General features: G+C 36.9%; 1 protein-coding gene across 1 annotated transcript; it reads left to right on the top strand.

The window, feature by feature from the left end:
* Positions 1–8,020: 8,020 nt before the first annotated feature.
* LOC127792293 (sterol 3-beta-glucosyltransferase UGT80A2-like) lies at positions 8,021–8,533 on the top strand. The gene has a single exon (XM_052322745.1). It carries the CDS (start codon positions 8,021–8,023, stop codon positions 8,531–8,533), a length of 513 nt encoding a protein of 170 aa, XP_052178705.1.
* The last annotated feature ends 9,947 nt before the right edge of the window (positions 8,534–18,480 follow it).

Genomic DNA, 18,480 nt, shown 5'->3' with positions numbered 1-18,480 from the left:
AGTTTTCTACTTAGGTTTTGATAATATAGTTATAAAGTACATTTTCTTTATAAATTCAATTGATAATGGCTGAGGACCACAAGACTTCTTTATCCCAAGAGTATAGTGCTTGCAATGATGTTATAAAGTCCATTTGCTTTATAAATTCAACTGACAATGGCTAAGGATCTATATTCCCTTCCATATATAAATAAATAACTTGTTAAGTAAGTTAATTAAGAAGCGAATTTATAGGTTGAAAGAAAGACGTGTAAATTAATCCAATCATCCTGTTCTTCATACTTAACTATGAAGTAATTGACCAAAGTTTACTATGCGAAATAGGTGACAACAAATCAACAATTGTTACCAATCATCACGGTTGCTTATCTTACGTTATATACGTTATAGTTAATTAGTCATTATTAGTATAAGGTTTGTGTGTACAAAATTCGATTAACATTAAGAAAAAATTAGAGGGAGTAATAATATTATTGTTATTATAGTTTCCAACAATCGAGTTACTATAAAATAAATTGTTAGGTTTTTATGGGGTGATTTTACATTTTAGTCCTCTCATATATACTCTTTTTTCTTTAAAAAATTTACATTATTCCAAAATCATTAGATAAAATTAAGTTTATATATCATAAATTTATAAATGAGTGCTAATATGAGATTACTTCTTTCCGTCCTTTTTAATTTTTAGTAAGAACTATACTAATAAAAAATATTATGTAAAAGATTTATAAATGATAAGAGTAACATCCTAACCACTCTTTATTTATTTATTTATTTTTTTGAATTTACTTATCATTGTCGTTTCTAATATTATTTTACTAATTAAACATTATCTAGTATTAGTTATAATCATAACATTAAATTAATGAAGGTGCAGCACTAATTGCTGCAAATTTTGCTCCATTTCCTTTTCATGCTTGCTCACTCCATTAGAAAGACTGTTTATTTCTTAAAATTCAATTGTCGTTGACGTTGCCAGTATTATTAATTGTCACATCTCACTCCCTTCCCATGTTGCTATAATTATTAAATCAAACCCATCACTTTCTTGTAAATTTCACTTCTAATTTCCTTTTAGACTTGACATAATTTCCTTTTGACTTGATCTACGCACCCGTATGAATTATATTAGAATAAATTGCTGGTGTATTTTTTAAATTTTAGTTTTTTAATTGAAACATTTATTATACTTTATTTTTATTGAATTAATTTTTATACTTTTTTAAAATAACTGAAACACCTCCTTAGTTAATAACTATTTTACTTGAATAAAAAATAAGATAAACTAAGCAAAAATTAAAACAAGTAAAAATCAAGTTAAAAAAATGTATCCAAAAATACTAGAAACAATCTAGGATGGCAAAAATTTTAATAGTTTATTCTTAATCCAAATATTTTCCCAAAATATAATTTTATTACCTCTCCCAATACAAAATACCAACCCCTGTTCCATCAGTCTTCTTTAGGGTTGGAAATAATTTGGTTTGGTTTCAATTTTTGCCAAAATCAAAACTAAACCAAACTTAAACTACTAAAACCAAAACCAAACCATTACCCATTGGTTTTAAAAATTAAAAATCATAACCAAACCATTCGATTTTGATTTTAACCATGATTTTTTTAGTTTGATCCATAATCTCTCGCCAGGTTTTATTTTTTTAAATATTTAATTAGTTATTTTTATTAATAATTATTTGATTGATAAAAATAAAATAATTTAAGATTAGGTTTTATTTTTATTTGTTAATTACTTTATAAATGTTAAATATTTTATATATTTGTAATGCATTAGTTAAAATACTTGTAAAAAAAATACATTAGTCAATATATATATTATATGTATATATAATATATTAAATAAATAAATATATATTATATATATGTATATTCAATTCGATTTGTTTCAGTTACCCACACATTCGATTTGGTTTTGGTTTGGATTTAGTGAAAATCATAATCAAACCATACCCATTGAAACAGTGTTCGATTTTTTTCTAAACCAAACCACTACTCAATCAAACGATTTTTAACCGCATTGACTAGTTCAATTTCAATTCAGTTTCCCACGATTTCGATTGCAATTGTCATCCCTAGTCTTCTTAGTTCAGAATTTCCCATTCCTACAATCAATATATCCTTCGGAATATATTGCCCAAGTTTCTAGGCAGGGAGTATCAAAGATTTCATTTATTAATAAATCTCCAAACCCATTTAAACAAAATCATTGTATTTTTGTTTCTACAGAGCTAGTTGTAGCGGAAAAGAACTTACCAAAACAAAAGGGTTAGAGCAAAAATATATGTAAAACCAAAATAGATATCGAAACACCAAGATCACATAAGAGTAAACAAGAACACTCCCTGTAAAAGATCTCGTCAAGGCTCAGATCTGGGTCTGTCCAGTGCATACTACCCAGGTAACTCCAAAAAATAGGGACACTAAGCCTCACGGAAGCACACAAGGAACAAGCCATGAAAACCCCCAAATCAGAGCCCAAAACCCTCTCGGATAGAACACCAAAACTTCTCCCCAAAACCATACAGGTTACATTCACAGCAAGATCCACTAAGGAATAAGAACGATCACAAAGATATGGGGCGAAGAGCAGTACAAGAAAGCTTACCTCAAAAGGATTTGCCGAACCAAATAAAAAAAGGCTATTCACCGATCGACTAAGGGCTTCCAAAGGAAAGGAAGACCAACTGCCATGAGAAGGAGATCTGGCAGAAAAGGGAAGAACCCGATCACGAAGATCGGCCATCAAAAGGAAAGTATCAGGAGAGCAAAGAGAGAATGAGAGAGAGAGTTCGGCCGTCAAATGAGGGTAAAGAAGGCAGAAAAGAGGCCTTATATTTGACGGTGTTAGGGGACGGCTGAGGGGCCATTTGGCTTGGGCTTCCTTAAGTCTTGAGCAAATGGTCTCAGCCTATTTCTCCTCCAAAGACTTAATTAAAGGCTTATGGCCCAACTTTTTCATGGGCTGCCAATGGGTGGTATATTGGACGGTACTTCAATCCCGGGCCGAAACCTATGAAGATAAACCCAAATATTCGTCATAATCTTGGGCCTCATTGGGAAACAAAAAACAACAAATCTCCACCTGATTCCCCATGAGGCCAGCAAAGACAAACAGAAAACATATGCAACATAATGCAACAGAATGCAGATGATGCAACAAATTCATAAGCAACTATCAAGTAACCTTACCAATGTTAAGTAGATCTAGGCAGCTTTTAAATTTAGCCATACGCAAAATTTTAGTTCCCATATCAGCAGGATTATATTTTGAAAGCACTTTTTCCAATCTTATAATGTTTTGAGATACAATATCACGAATAAAATGCAATCTCACATCTACATGTTTGGTGGATTCGTGAAAAATAGGATTTTTACATAAGTGAATTGCAGATTGACTATCAGAGAAAACAATCACATTTTCATTAAGAACACATAGTTCATTTAGCAATCCCTTAAACCACAGGGCTTCCTTAATAGCCTCTGTAGCAGCAATGTATTCAGACTTGGTGGTAGAGAGGGTAACAATATGTTGAAGCTGAGACTTTCAACTAATACATGATTCACACAAAGTAAATACATAGGATGATGTGGACTTCCTATTATCTCTATCACCAGCATAGTCTGAATCAGTAAACCCTTTTAATCTTACATTATTGAACTTATGCTTATATATTAATCCTACATTATAGGTGCCTCTTAAATACTTCAATAACCATTTCACTGCTTGCCAATGATAGGGACCTGGGTTTGTCATAAATCTACTTAGAGTACTAACTGCATAGGCTAGGTCTGGCCTAGTGCATACCATAAGATACATGACAGAACCTATAGCATTTGAGTAAGGGATTCTATTCATATATTCATTTTCTTCCTCATTATCAGGAGATTTATCTTTAGATAATATGAAATGGTTTCCTAAAGGTAAAGATACTAATTTACTATTATGCATACCAAATCTTTTTAGGATTTTTAACACATATGCTGTTTGATGCAAAAATAACATAGAATTTGACCTATCTCTTTCAATTTCCATACCTAGGATCCTCTTGGCCATTCCTAGGTCTTTCATGTCAAAGTCTCCACCTAATGCAGATTTTATGCTATTTATCTTTTTAACATCAGGACTAATAAGAAGCATATCATCAACATAAAGTAAAAGAAACACACAGTCATTTATATTTTTATGCTGAAAATATAAGCAATGATCAAATTCACTTTTTTTAAAATCAATTGATTTAACAAAGGAGTCAAAACGTTTATACCACTGTCTTGGGGACTGTTTTAAACCATATAAGGATTTTTTTAAGAAACACACAAAATCTTATTTTCTTTTGTCTACAAAACCTTTGGGTTGATACATAAATTTTTTTTCTTTTAAATCACCATGCAAGAAAGCAGTTTTTACATCTAGTTGTTCAAGTTCTTAGTCAAAATATGCAACTAATGCAAGCATGACACGAATGGTGGTGTACTTAACAACCGGTGAAAAAATCTCATTATAATCTATCCCTTCCTTTTGTGTGAATCCCTTGGCTACTAACCTAGCCTTAAACCTTATTGGTTCTCTATCACTTGTACCCTCCTTAACCCTATAAATCCACTTGCAACCTACAATGGACTTATCCTTAGGTCTAGGGACTAATTCCCAAGTTTGGTTCTTGTTGAGGAAACTCATCTCCTCTTTCATTACTTCTATCCATTCTTTTGAATATTTACTTCTTATGGCTTCCTCATATGTATTAGGCTCATTTTCAGCTAGGTCTTGATAGCTTGCATAGGCTAATTCGAAATTTGATGCTAACCTTTGAGGTAACCTATGAGACCTTCTTTCTCTATCCCTAGCTAGCTGATAATCTGGAACTGATGGCTGGTCATTAGGGAATTCTTCTACTGTTTCTTTCTCCTCATTTATTTCAGGCTAATTTTGACTCTCCACTTCACTAGAGGTTGAAGAAGTGTTCTCCACCTCATCTGAATTTATAGGAGCTTGGGTGCTTGAGTTTTTCAACTCTTCTTAAGGACTCTTGTCCTCACTAATTTTGTCACCACTAGGCTTTGTACAAGGCATTTCTGATTCATTAAATGTGACATCTTTACTAACAATAACTCTTATTCCCTTTTGGTTTCTATCCCATAGCCTATACCCTTTGACTCTCTTAGGGTATCCTAAGAAAACACATTTCCTAGCTCTAGGCTCTAAGTTTCCCTCATTTTGATGAGTGAAGGCAGCACAACCAAAGGTTCTAAGAATTGAATAGTTGGCACATTTTTCATGCCATTTTTCATAAGGAGTATCACTATTTAAAGCAGCTGAAGGAGTTAGATTAACTAGGTAATGTGCAGTCATAACTGCTTCTCCCCATAATGACTTAGGTATATTTAAACTAATCATCATACACCTAACCTTGTCTAAAAGGGTCATATTCATCATCTCAGCTACTCCATTCTGTTAAGGAGTATAGGAGACTGTTCTATGCCTAATAACTCCATATTCTTTGCACAAATTATCAAAATCAGAATTGTAGAATTCTAAACTATTGTTAGTCCTAAGGTATTTTATCTTCTTGTCAGTTTGATTCTCTATTTGAGTTTTCCAGTTTTTAACACTTTTAAAAGTTTCAGACTTATCTTTTAAGAGAATAACCCAAACTCTCCTAGAGTAATCATCAATTATAGACAAAAAATACCTATTACTACCTGATGTGGGGTTTGATGCCGGCCTTTGCGAGTTACTAATTATCCAGGTTAGGAACTATATGGCCAGGAACATATTTATAGTATAACATATTGTGGATTATTCGTCTCGATTATTCTTAATAATTAAGAATGGTATCCACTCTTTATTATACTAAAGGATATTTGTATGTTCAATTCAAATCATATTGCAATTTAAATTAAATATAAAACTTGCCATTAAATAAGGTTTAAATAATTACAAGATCAAACCTTATTGTGTCACTAGAACTGGTCTTAAGGGCTTATAGCTAACATATTCATCCCATTCCTCGACTGTGAGTTCTAAATTTGGTAGTTGTCCTTGTCCGATCTGATTATGAAGTAATCAAGCAGATTCAAAGCAGAGTAGTACTTCTTTGGTTGTGGTTCATACAATTGTGGGTAAATTGATTCCGATGTCTTTTTTCGGAATTGATGCAACAGTGAATTCCGCGTGTGTGGATTTGATCAGCAATTCAGTTGCAGATCAGAGACACTCATATCCGAATTCTGAAGATGAAGACAGCCATTAAATCTTGGAATTGATTTTGAGGCACGAGGAGGTGAGATACGACCATGATTCTTGGTAACCCAGGCAAATTCAAAGAGCTTCCATCTGCTAGTGGTCCTTGGCCCAAAAGGTCGTAACTGGAGTGGGTGATGCGGGTTGGTCGGACGACTAGAGTTGGTGACCAGAAGTTGACGTGAACGGTCAAGAGGTTGCGACTGGCATAGGAGTTCCAAGCGATCGCGATTGTGCAGCGGGTTTCTGGCGATCGTGGTTTGGTCAGTGATTGGGCAGAACCTAAGGAAGGAAGCGTTGATGCATCACTGGTTGGGTTATCATTGGCAAGAGGTTTGCGACTAGAAGTGACCGCAGGTAGACTGAAATTGATGGAAAGAGATGAGAGGCTAAGCAAATTTGTCGACTGATTGGGTGCGAAGCTTTCCATTAGAGAGAACAAGTCTGACCGAACCTAAGGAACAATCGTTAAACATCGACGAGTGTGATTTAATCCAGAGAAATTTCCAACTGAGTTAATCGGGTAGAGTCTTGGCCGAGAACTCCTTCTGCATGATTTAATTGAGTCCAGAATTGAAGGCAAAACAGACCCAGCTCTTGGCGGGTTCCATTTGAGGTGGATTAAGTCTGGGTGACTTATTGAAGCAGTGGGTGAGGTGGCGCTCATTAGTCGTAAACTGCAGAAGCCAATTATAGGTTGCCAATTGTTCTGAGGAGATTGATTACCCAACAAATCTAGGTGACCTAGGTGAATCGATTGTTCTAGAGATTGGTGGATTCGACGGAATTTGAAATTCCAACAAGTGACCATCGACTGCTAACTTCGAGCATGTACATAACTCCCATTCCTTGGCCATCAAAGTATGTTGTTGGCGAAAGGTCAGCCATGGGGAGCAGTGCATATATGAGACCATTGGAGTCTAATTGCAGTAGAAGAATGTTGCATTTTCAGTGGGAAATTTTGCTCGTGAATCCAGGGAAAGTAGTGGAAGCATAAGGTAATTGGAGCCTTAATGGCAGCCAAAGAATGCTGCATTTTCAGTTGGCTAGAAGCAACAAACAGGGGAAAAGAAGTTTGAGAATGAGTCTAGCAACAGGGATAAAGGAACAAGTAATGGGATTCATGAAGAGAGTGAGGAATTTGGCCGTATGTTCCGTGAGAAGCTACAGAAGTTTGCGATGATACTGATCAAGAAGTATCATTACAACTTCCCAGATGAATACTTTGATGATTATCGCAGAAATTTTAATAAAGAGGAATTTCTCAAAATGGACCAACTGAAAGAGAAGTCAAGATGGTGGGAAGGGGATTCATTGCTCACCTCCAATGTTGAGCAGAAGAAGTATACCAATTTAGGCAAAATTGACTAGGAAGATACCAACTCATTACCCCTGGTGGCTAGTGCATGGGCGAAAGGATTTGGTGGTGTTCCAGATCAGAATTTTGTGGGAAATGGAACAGCATTGGATCTGGTAAATCTGACTAAAAGACCAGCCATCAATGCAGATGATGGTGTTGAAGCCTTTCTTCAGATTTTGGACTTATTGAAATCTGAAGAACAATCAAATTTGGAACAAAATATGGATTTGACTTGGGTTAAAATAGAGAACGAGAAGATGAAGACACTAGCTGGAGGAAAACTAATGGATATAGCTAAAGGAGTCGAAGGGTTTGTTGAAGAAAACAAAACTATTGTTGCTGTGTTGGTTTATGCTCCTACTGGAAAACCCAAGTTACTATCTATTGCTGGGTAGGATGAACCAATGGCTGATTGTACTCTTAAAGTGGAGACCAATCTTGATGGGTCAGCTATTGTAGAAGATTGGGAACACAATATTGATGTGGCTGGGTTTTGTTTTCTAGACCTTACCTCAAATTATGTGCTGGCAGACTCACTTGTGAAATGGATTAAAGGTGGTAGAAAGCCTATCTATATTGGCTTTAGTAGCCTTACTATTCTGGAACCTGACGAAATGACCCAGGCAATTACCCAAGCTCCTGAAATAACTGATCAAAGGGGCATCATTAGCAAAGGATGGGGAAGCCTGGGGAACTTGGCAGAACCAGCAGACTTTATATACTTGGTGGATAAGTGCCCTCATAACTGGTTATTCTTTCAATATGCAGCTGTGGCACACCATGGAGGTGCAGGAACAAGTGTTGCTGGTACTAAACTTGAACTCTATCAGGTTGCCCTAGAGATTGATCTTGGACACTTAAGAAGGAGAAAGAAGGAAAGAAGGATGAACCCTATAGAGAAGGCTGGAATTGGATAAAGAGCCATGACTACTTGTTGTAAGTTTCTTAGGGACAAGAAACCTTTCAAGGAGAGGGGATTGTCACAACCCAAGGGTAATTAGAAGGGATATGCTGTATTTCTTTTACTTTAATTGTTGCATCTATATTTTAGCTATCAATTATGTTAGAATTAGGAAAACCACATGTGAGGCCTTAAGAAAAGGAAAAAATAGTTTGTTGTAATTGTTGGAGGGGGGTAAATCTGCTGCATCCACACCCACACCAAGCACCTATATGTATTCATCCCATTCCATAGGAGAAAGCATGCAAAAAATAGAATACAACATTATCCTATTCTCTCTCTCTAACTCTCTCGTCTCACTCAATTCTCTTTTCTCCCTCTGTTCATTCTATTCTTCCCTAATCTTCTTCTAAATTCTCCCTTCATTCTTTTAATTTCCAATCCAACCCTAGGCTAAACCCTAGGTTCATGATAGAAAGGACTATGGAGGAGTGGTTCATGGCCCTTCGATAGTGGCGAACGGTCAGAGACTATCGAATTTTCTTTGAGACTTTAGTATCACCCATTGAAGAGATGCCCAGAGCCGTTTTGGAGGGACACTTCATTAATGGGCTCAAATTGAAGATCAGGGCAAAAATCAAGGTGTTGAGGCCCTTGGGCCTCGAGAATATCATGGAAATGGACTAGCAGATTGAGGACCGGAATCAGGTGCTCAAAGGGAATCGTTTTGGTTACAGCCCAAGTAAGGTAACCCCACACCCAGCTCCGACCCCTATGGTGTAGTGAAATCTAGGGTTCCAGGCCTTCAATCCTCCCAGGATAGTCACAGCTAGCTCTTCTAATTCCTTAAGATTGTTGACCAAAAGGAAGCTAACCACACCACCCTTCAAATGATTGAGTGAGACTAAGCTACAAGCCAAGCGTGCGAAGGGATTATGTTTTCGCTATGACGAGAAATATTCAATTGGGCATAGGTGTAAGAACAAGGAGCTGCAAGTGATGGTTATTTATGAAGAAGAGGGGGGGAGAAGAAGAAGAAGAGATAAAACAAGATGAGGCAGTGGAGGCTTCTGGGGAGTGGAAAGATACTGTCAAGGAAGGGGAGATGGTGGAGTTATCACTAAACTCCATGGTAGGGTTAACTCCTCCCCAAACGATGAAGATTAAAGGAACAATAAAAGGTCAAGAAGTGATTTGTCTTAATCGATAGCAGGTAGAGGTGTGCACAATTCAGTTTGGTCGATTTTTGGCCAATTTAGTGTGGCAAACCGCATATGTAGTTTTTCTATAAAACCAGACTAAATGGTCTAGTTTGGTGAGCGAAAACCGCACCGCAAAATGCGGTGCGGGTCGGTGTGCTTTCTACAATTTGTTGAATATGTGGGTTGCTAAAGGTGAAGAAGAAGGTCGACAACCAGAGAGGAAGAACCAAAGAACAAGAAAAAAACAAATGACACTTCAGAGTTCAGGCCAGATCTTGGCCGTTCAATGATTAACATGAAATGAAAAACAAACGAAATATTAAGTTGTCAAAGTCGAAGGCGGCGATAGATAGACTAGATCTTGGACGGAATTAACGGATTAACCAGCGTCGAAGGTGAAGAGGAAGGTCGGCGTTGGATTGAGAGCCAGAACCTAAAACATAATGAAGAACAAGAAAGAAATAAAGCCGCAAGCCCCCTACCCCTTTTGTATTTTAATTTATTTATTTTTTTTAATTATTAAAATACTAGTCGGGCGGTTCGGTTTTGAACCGAACTGCCCAACCCTCAAACCGCAAACCCATGGTTTGAGAAATCCTCAAACCGTCTCGATCTGCTTACCCCCAAAAATCGCACAGTTCGATTTGGCGCAGTTCGGTTCAGTTTGACCAGTTTCTGTAGTGGATCGGTTTTTTTGCACACCCCTAATAGCAAGGCTTCCCACAATTTTATAGTAGCTGACCTGGTGCAAAAATTGGGACTCTTAGGGATGCCCACTCAAGGATATGAGGTGATAAAGGGCTCCGGTATGGCAGTGCAAGGGGCAGGAGTATGTAAGAGGGTCCCCCTATTGTTACAAAATGTGAAGATAGTGGAGGACTTCCTTTCTTTGGAGCTGGCAGCTTTGATGTCATTCTTAGGATGAAATGGTTGGCCACATTAGGAGAGACACAAGTGGACTAACGTTCTCTGATCATGAGGTTCAAGGTGGGAGACACGGCCATTACCTTACATGGGAATCCTAGCCTTAGTAAGACTTTAGTGACCATGAAGTCCATGATGAAGCCATTCCAGAAGGGTGGGGAAGGAGTATTACTAGAGTTGGGTTGTTTAACGGCTGAAGCAATCGAAGTTAAAATCCCTAACAGCTTGCAGGGGGTATTATCCGACTTCAAGGCAGTTTTTGAAGAGTCGTGTGGGCTACCCCTGCATCGAAGGAGGGATCATACCATCACGCTATTGTTGAGCCAACTTACTCATATTAATTAAGTTTTGATGATTAACAAAAAGAGAATTTTTAATATACAAAATATAGTATTTTTAGTAATTAACAAAAATAGTATTTTTATTAAATATATTATTTATAGTATCGAATTATGTTTAATTAATTTATAAAATATTTTTCATAACATTTGTATTACCAAAAATATTATTTTCTATTAAAAATATTTTTTAATTTAATTTATTAAACATTTTTTTCATAAGTGTATGTATTTTCAAAAATGTTATTTTCCATTAAAATTATTTTTCAAAGTATTTCTAAAATGTATAAAAAATAATTTTGCAAAATTTGAATAAAAAAATTAATTTTTCACTATTGCTAAAATACCGCTACAGTGCCCCTCCAACGGTCAAAATTTTGACCGGTATTATAGTGCACATTATCATTGCTACAGTGAACTTGACCGTTGTTACAATGAATTTGACCGTTGCTACAGTGTTGTTACAGTGATTTCCAGAACACTTATAAATAGCTTTAAATTCATTTTGGAGAGCATTCTTTGCTTATATTGCCTATCCAAAGCACTCAAAAGCTCCCAAAAGCTCTCAAGCTAATTTCCAAGCATCCCAAAGCTCTTAAAGATTTGTTGCACATCTATCGAAAAGTCACAAGGCAATGGAGAGAAAGAGATCGCAAAGCTGAATCCGATCTTCTCCATTCAATTTGAGGTTACAAATCTATTTATTTATTTAAAAATTATTGCGTTGTATTATTTGTTCTTAATTGCTTATTTTTGTCCAAGTGTGGACAATTATTTGTAAACAATTAAATTATTATTGTGGATTGTATAGGTTTCCTAGACCCGTTAAAATCTAGGTGAATCTAGTTTTCAAGATAACCTAGGGAGAAAACCTTGGTGTTGGTGGTCTTCCTAAAATCCGTTGTAATCTAAGAGTATATCTAGTTTTCAATGTAAGCTAGTGTGGAAACCTTGGTAAGATTAGTGGAACCCTAAGGGTGGTTAAAATCTTGGGAGAGTGGAGTAGATGTGTGTAAAGACACCGAACCAATATAAATTGTCTTGTGCCTCATTTATTTATTCTTGATATATCTTGTGGCTTGCAATTTATTAATCTCAAACTTACATATACATAGTTATAAAATCTTAATTTGTTTAAAATTAAATAACAAGAATTTAATTAAAAGAAAATAATTTATATATTCCTAGAGAAAATAATTAATCAATAATATTTATTAAAAAGGAAAAAAAAATTAAACACTCAATTCACCTCCCCTCTTAAGTGATCATACCTTAAGGGACCAACAGCTGCAACCCGGGGTTTCGCCGGTAAGTGTGAAACCTTACCGATGCCCCCATCTCTTGAAGATTGAGATTAAAAAACTTGTTAGAGAGATGTTGGCTGCAGGTGTCATCAAGCCAAGCATCAGCCCCTTTTTCTAGCCCCGAATTTCTAGTTAAGAAGAAGGACGCGGAGTGGACGTTTTGCATGGACTGCCAGACTTTAAACAAGGTAGCTATCCCCTATAAATTTTCAATTTCGGTTATTGAAGAACTCTTAGATGAGTTGAATGGAGCTACAATTTTTTCTAAGTTGGATTTATAATTGAGTTATCATCAAATATGTATCGCACCTAATGACATTCCGAAAATGGCTTTTTGCACTCATGAGGGCCATTATGAGTTTATGGTGATGCCGTTTGGATTAACAAATGCACCCGCTACATTTCAGTTTTAGATGAATGAGATTTTTAGGGAACAATTGAGACAGTTTGTTCTCATATTTTTTGATGACATTTTAGAGTACACTAGAATGATGCAGGAACATCGGGATCATTTGCGTTACGTATTGGGAATATTAGCTAAAAACAAGTTGTATACCAATGCAAAGAAAGCTGGTTTGGACAGTTGGAGATTGACTACTTAGGCCACATTATTTCACAGCAGGGGGTTATTGTGGACAATTCAAAAATTCAGGCGGTTATGGATTGGCTTAACCCTCGTTCACAGCAACAACTCCATGGTTTTTTGGGGCTCACGAGGTATTATCATCAGTTTGTATGAAATTATGGGAAATTAGCTTGGTCATTAATGGAACGACTTCAAAAAAATAACTTCTATTGGGATGAGAGTTCGAAGCAAGCTTTTCAATCCCTAAAGATAGCCATGACAGCTTTACCTGTGCTTGCTCTACCAAATTTTTCAAAGGAGTTTATAGTGGAAACTGATGCCTCAGGGCATGGACTCAGGGCTGTATTGATGCAGGAACATAGGTCGCTTGCTTTCTTTAGTCATGCTTTAAACCCTAACAGTCAGAATAAGTCGGTCTATGAAAGGAAGTTGATGGCTATTATCTTTGCAGTACGAAAATGGCGACATTATTTATTGAGGAGGAAATTCATCATCTGAACAGATCACAAGAGTCTAAGGTTCCTGATGGAGCAATGGTTAGTGAGCCCGGAATGTCAAAAATGGGTGATGAAGTTAATGGGCTACCACTTTGAGATACAATACCGGCTCAACTTGGAAAATCGTGTTGCTGATGCTCTCTCCTGATTTTCCTTCCCGGTCATACTCATGGCTCTTACTACTCGTCAGGGGGAGTGAACTCCATTTTAGCGGTGGTGGATCGGCTTAGCAAGTATGGGCATTTTATCATATTGAAACACCCATTTTCAGTAGCCAGTGTAGCAGGTGTTTTTGTCATGGAAATTGTACGGCTGCACGAGATTCCTAATTTTATTATCTTAGATAGTGACAAGGTCTTCATCAGCTATTTTTGGAGAGAGCTATTTCGGCTACAAGGCACACAGCTGAATAGGAGTACAGCCTACCACCCCCAATTCGATGGCTGATAGAGCGCATATTTTCATATTATTTAGCCCTCATATTTAGTCTTTTTGCACGTTAGTTGTGTCATTTTATTCATCTTGATTTTGTTTTATTTTATTTTATAGGAATTGGGATTCACACTATTTTATCTTTTTTTGGACAGATAGGGCTTCCTGGGTCATGAGGAATTTTGATGGCAAGAAGGGAAACAAGGAGATTGGAGACAAAGAAGCAAAAGTGTGCTCACGGATTTGACCTTCTATGCTTCTTTCGAGTTTTTGGCCAAGTTATAATCCCAGAACGTGAATAATGTCTTCATAGATATTGTATAGAACTTCTTGGGCTTTCTATAATGGTATGGATTGTCCAAATCCGAGTTCGTTTGGGCCTTCAAACAGCACTTCAAAGTCGGGGCTAGGAAGTTGGGTCAAATTAGGAAAGCTGCACAGATGCTGATTCTTTAAAAGGCCATATCTTGGGCGTCCGATATCCAAATCAAGTGATTCAAAATCCCAAATTCATCTACTATTCCGTATCTACAATTTTTATGAAGGGTCCGAAGCCCAGAGCGCACTTTATCCTATTAGAAATCGGCTGTGAAGTTGCTGTAACCTAGGGTTTCCTCCCTAAGCTCTATTTAAGCACATTAAGTGGCCGATTTTGGAAGAACTCTCACGATTTCAACCAAGAAGATGGAAGGCTAATTAGTTTGTGATTCGCTACATTCTCGTACCCCTTGCCCGGTTTGAGTCTCGGTTATATTGTTGAATCCGGTTTGGAACTCGATTTTCATGTTTTAATTGATGATTCTGTTTCTTTCCTTATCTAAGTTTATGTATGTTTCTTTTATGCGATTGTGTGAATGCATGCATGATCTTTAGATGGTTTTAATTGGCATACTCGGTTGAGGCTTTGATTAGAAAGAAACGATATATTTGTATGAGCGATTGCTCGATTGGATTTAATCTTTTACGGTTGTAGAAGAGTTTTTCAAATCAAAAGAAAATCAAACCAAAACAGATTGTTTTCATAAATGAGACAAGGATTACCGTGGTAAGGAGGTAGGGTTTGTAGCGGGTTACATTTTACTTCATCGTTGTTTCATTCTTGAACGTTTATATTTCGGTTTTCATCACAACCCCCCTCGTTTAGTCTTGTTTTGACAGATCCGTTTGAGGTTCGTTGGGAGACGACTTTGGGTTGCACCCTTATTGAAAATCTGAATCTATATTTCATCTAATCTAATCTATCATTGTTCGATAGCACCGATTAGATTTTGGCACCGTTGCCGGGGAACCGTCAAACTGTTCTGCCATAACAAGATTTGTTTTCTGTCTTTCTTTTTCTTTTTAGTTCTCTTTCATTCTTTGTTGCTTCTTCGTATCTTGCTCTTTGGTTTCTCTTTTCTTTTATTTCCTTGTTGATTCTTTGTGTTTTCTTTGTTCATTCTTTGTGTTTTTCTTTTCGGTTTGCTTGTTTTCTATTTTTTTTTTTTTGCCATAAACAGCACTGTTCACTGCCGACAACTATCTCGGAATGCCCTGATTTTTGGTGTCCAAAGGAATGGGGGTGTGGGGAGAAATAGTCACTACTATGCAGTGAGGAGGGCATTGGTTCCCAGCGGAAACTTCAATTGCAAGAACTTGAGGAATTGAGGTTAGAGGCATATGAGAACTCCAGGATCTACAAGGAAAAGACCAAAGCTTCACACGACAAATTGATTGCCAAGAAGGAGTTCAACGTTAGCAATAAAGTCCTCCTCTACAATTCACGCCTAAAGCTGATGCCTGGTAAGTTGCGTTCTAGATGGGTTGGTCCTTTTGTGGTTACTCATGTTTTTCCCTATGACGCAGTTGAGATCATGGACGGGTCGACTACGAAGAAATTCACAGTGAACGGGCAGCGACTTAAGCCATTCTATGAGAGCTTTCAGGAGCATACTGTGGAGGAGCTGCATCTCCTCAACGCCGCCTACAATTGACAAACTCATGCTGTTTCTCCCTCCTTACTTTTCTTACTTGTCCTATACCTGATTCTTGTTGCATGCTTACATTGAGGACAATGTAATGTTTGAGTGGGGGGGGGGGGGAGTTTTAGAATAGAAGTTTCTTTTCAAAAAAAAAAAAAAAAAAGATTTTTGACAAAATGGGGCAAATTGAGTTTGAAAGAATTTGGCATGATTAGAAAGTTGATCTTATCTTTTTGGGCTCTCAAGTAAATTGGCAATGAGTTTGGCTTAGTGGGTTGATTGAGGTAGTCTTTGTGAGGATATTTGTGCTTGTTCTTTCTTATGATATGCGTGCATTCACTAATTATGGGTATCACTCCAGAGCTTGTTTTGAATCTTTATTGAAGCTGTCAGTGCTCGTGCATGTGAAAAGATGATTAAGGCACTCTTTCATTTTACAAAACAAAAAAAACAAAAAAAATCTTTCCCCTTCTTTAGGTTGAAGAACATTCATTGCATCCTTTGATTATGGCAACATATTAAGCAAGTCCTTTGGAATCAAAAAGAAAAATAGATAGAAAGGCCAAAGGCCAAAGGCCAAGGTGAGATGGAGCGTAAAACGCACTCGCCAAGGTGGGATGGAGCGTAAAACGCACCCACCTTTCAAAAAAAAAATAAAAAATTATGTCTATTTTCTGCTTGCTTAATAGTTCTTCATTGATCTTGGGTTGTCTTGAATGTTTTCTTCCTAAGGTTTACTTTACTTTTCATTGTTATCTTCCTATCCTTTTCAGAGCCATGAATAAAAGTCCTTTTGATTTGCATGCAAAAAGCATTGAGAGTGGAGATTTAGAAGATGAGCATATCTGGTAGTGGAATTGTGATTGAGTGGAGTGAGGCATAGCATTTGAGGAACTTGAGATCATATTCTTATTCTATGAGGGTCTGCTTATTTTGACTTGTCTTGCCAAGTAAAATTGCCATGCTACTTGTTTGTTTGGGAAGTGTAAGAAAGATGATCTTTGAGTGTTGAATTCCTATAAAACTTTCCGTGTCTCTCATTTTGCATTTTTCACATCCATTTTGTTATTGAGTGTTAGTGTCTAGTGTTTTGCCCAGGAGTGCAAAAGTCTAAGTGTGGGGGAATTTGATAGAGCGCATATTTTCATATTATTTAGCCCTCATATTTAGTCTTTTTGCACGTTAATTGTGTCATTTTATTCATCTTGATTTTGTTTTATTTTATTTTATAGGAATTGGACTTCACACTATTTTATCTTATTTTGGACAGATAGGACTTCCTGGGTCATGAGGAATTTTGATGGCAAGAAGGGAAACAAGGAGATTGGAGACAAAGAAGCAAAAGTGTGCTCACGGATTTGACCTTCTGTTCTTCTTTCGAGTTTTTGGCCAAGTTATAATCCCAGAACGTGAATGATGTCTTCAGAGATATTGTATAGGACTTCTTGGGCTTTCTGGAATGGTATGGATTGTCCAAATCCGAGCTCGTTTGGGCCTTAAAACAGCACTTCAAAGTCGGGGCTAGGAAGTTGGGTCAAATTAGGAAAGCTGCACAAATGCTGATTCTTTAAAAGGCCATATCTTGGGCGTCCGATATCCAAATCAAGTGATTCAAAAGTCCAAATTCATCTACTCTTCCGGATATACAATTTTGATGAAGGAGCCGAAGCCCAGAGCGCACTTTATCCTATTAGAAATCGGCTGTGAAGTTGCGGTAACCTAGGGTTTCCTCCCTAAGCTCTATTTAAGCACATTAAGTGGCCGATTTTGGAAGAACTCTCACGATTTCAACCAAGAAGATGGAAGGATAATTCGTTTGTGATTCGCTACATTCTCGTACCCCTTGCCCGATTTGAGTCTCGGTTATATTGTTGAATCCGGTTTGGAACTCGATTTTCATGTTTTAATTGATGATTCTGTTTCTTTCCTTATCTAAGTTTATGTATGTTTCTTTTATGCGATTGTGTGAATGCATGCATGATCTTTAGATGGTTTTAATTGGCGTACTCGGTTGAGGCTTTGATTAGAAAGAAACGATATATTTGTATGAGCGATTGCTCGATTGGATTTAATCTTTTACGGTTGTAGAAGAGTTTTTCAAATCAAAAGAAAATCAAACCAAAACAGATTGTTTTCATAAATGAGACAAGGATTACCGTGGTAAGGAGGTAGGGTTTGTAGCGGGTTACGTTTTACTTCATCGTTGTTTCATTCTTGAACGTTTATATTTCGGTTTTCATCACAACCCTCCTCGTTTAGTCTTGTTTTGACAGATCCGTTTGAGGTTCGTTGGGAGATGACTTTGGGTTGCACCCTTATTGCAAATCTGAATCTATATTTCATCTAATCTAATCTATCGTTGTTCGACAGCACCGATCAGATTTTCAAAATCTGATTGGTTGCTGTCGAATACCGATAGATTAGATGAATAATGATTTTGATTTGCAGCAAGGGTGCAACCCAAAGTCGTCTCCCAACGAACCTCAAACGGATCTGTCAAAACAAGACTAAACGGGGGGGGATTTGGTGAAAAACAGAAAACAAAATAAACACGAAGACAGTAAACCGAGATGCAATCAGTTGCAACCTTTCCTCCCTACCCGGTTATCATCATCCACCATATAAAGAACCTATTTATCTTTAATCCCCAAATCTAACAAAATATGCTTGACAATCGCCGAAGACTAAATCGAAACAAATATAAGAATCACAGAAGATC

The sequence above is a fragment of the Diospyros lotus genome, chromosome 15, assembly GCF_014633365.1.
Source record: "Diospyros lotus cultivar Yz01 chromosome 15, ASM1463336v1, whole genome shotgun sequence".
NCBI lineage: Eukaryota > Viridiplantae > Streptophyta > Magnoliopsida > Ericales > Ebenaceae > Diospyros > Diospyros lotus.
The sequence above is the reverse complement of the archived record's forward strand: the minus strand, read 5'-3'. Positions and strand labels throughout refer to the sequence as shown.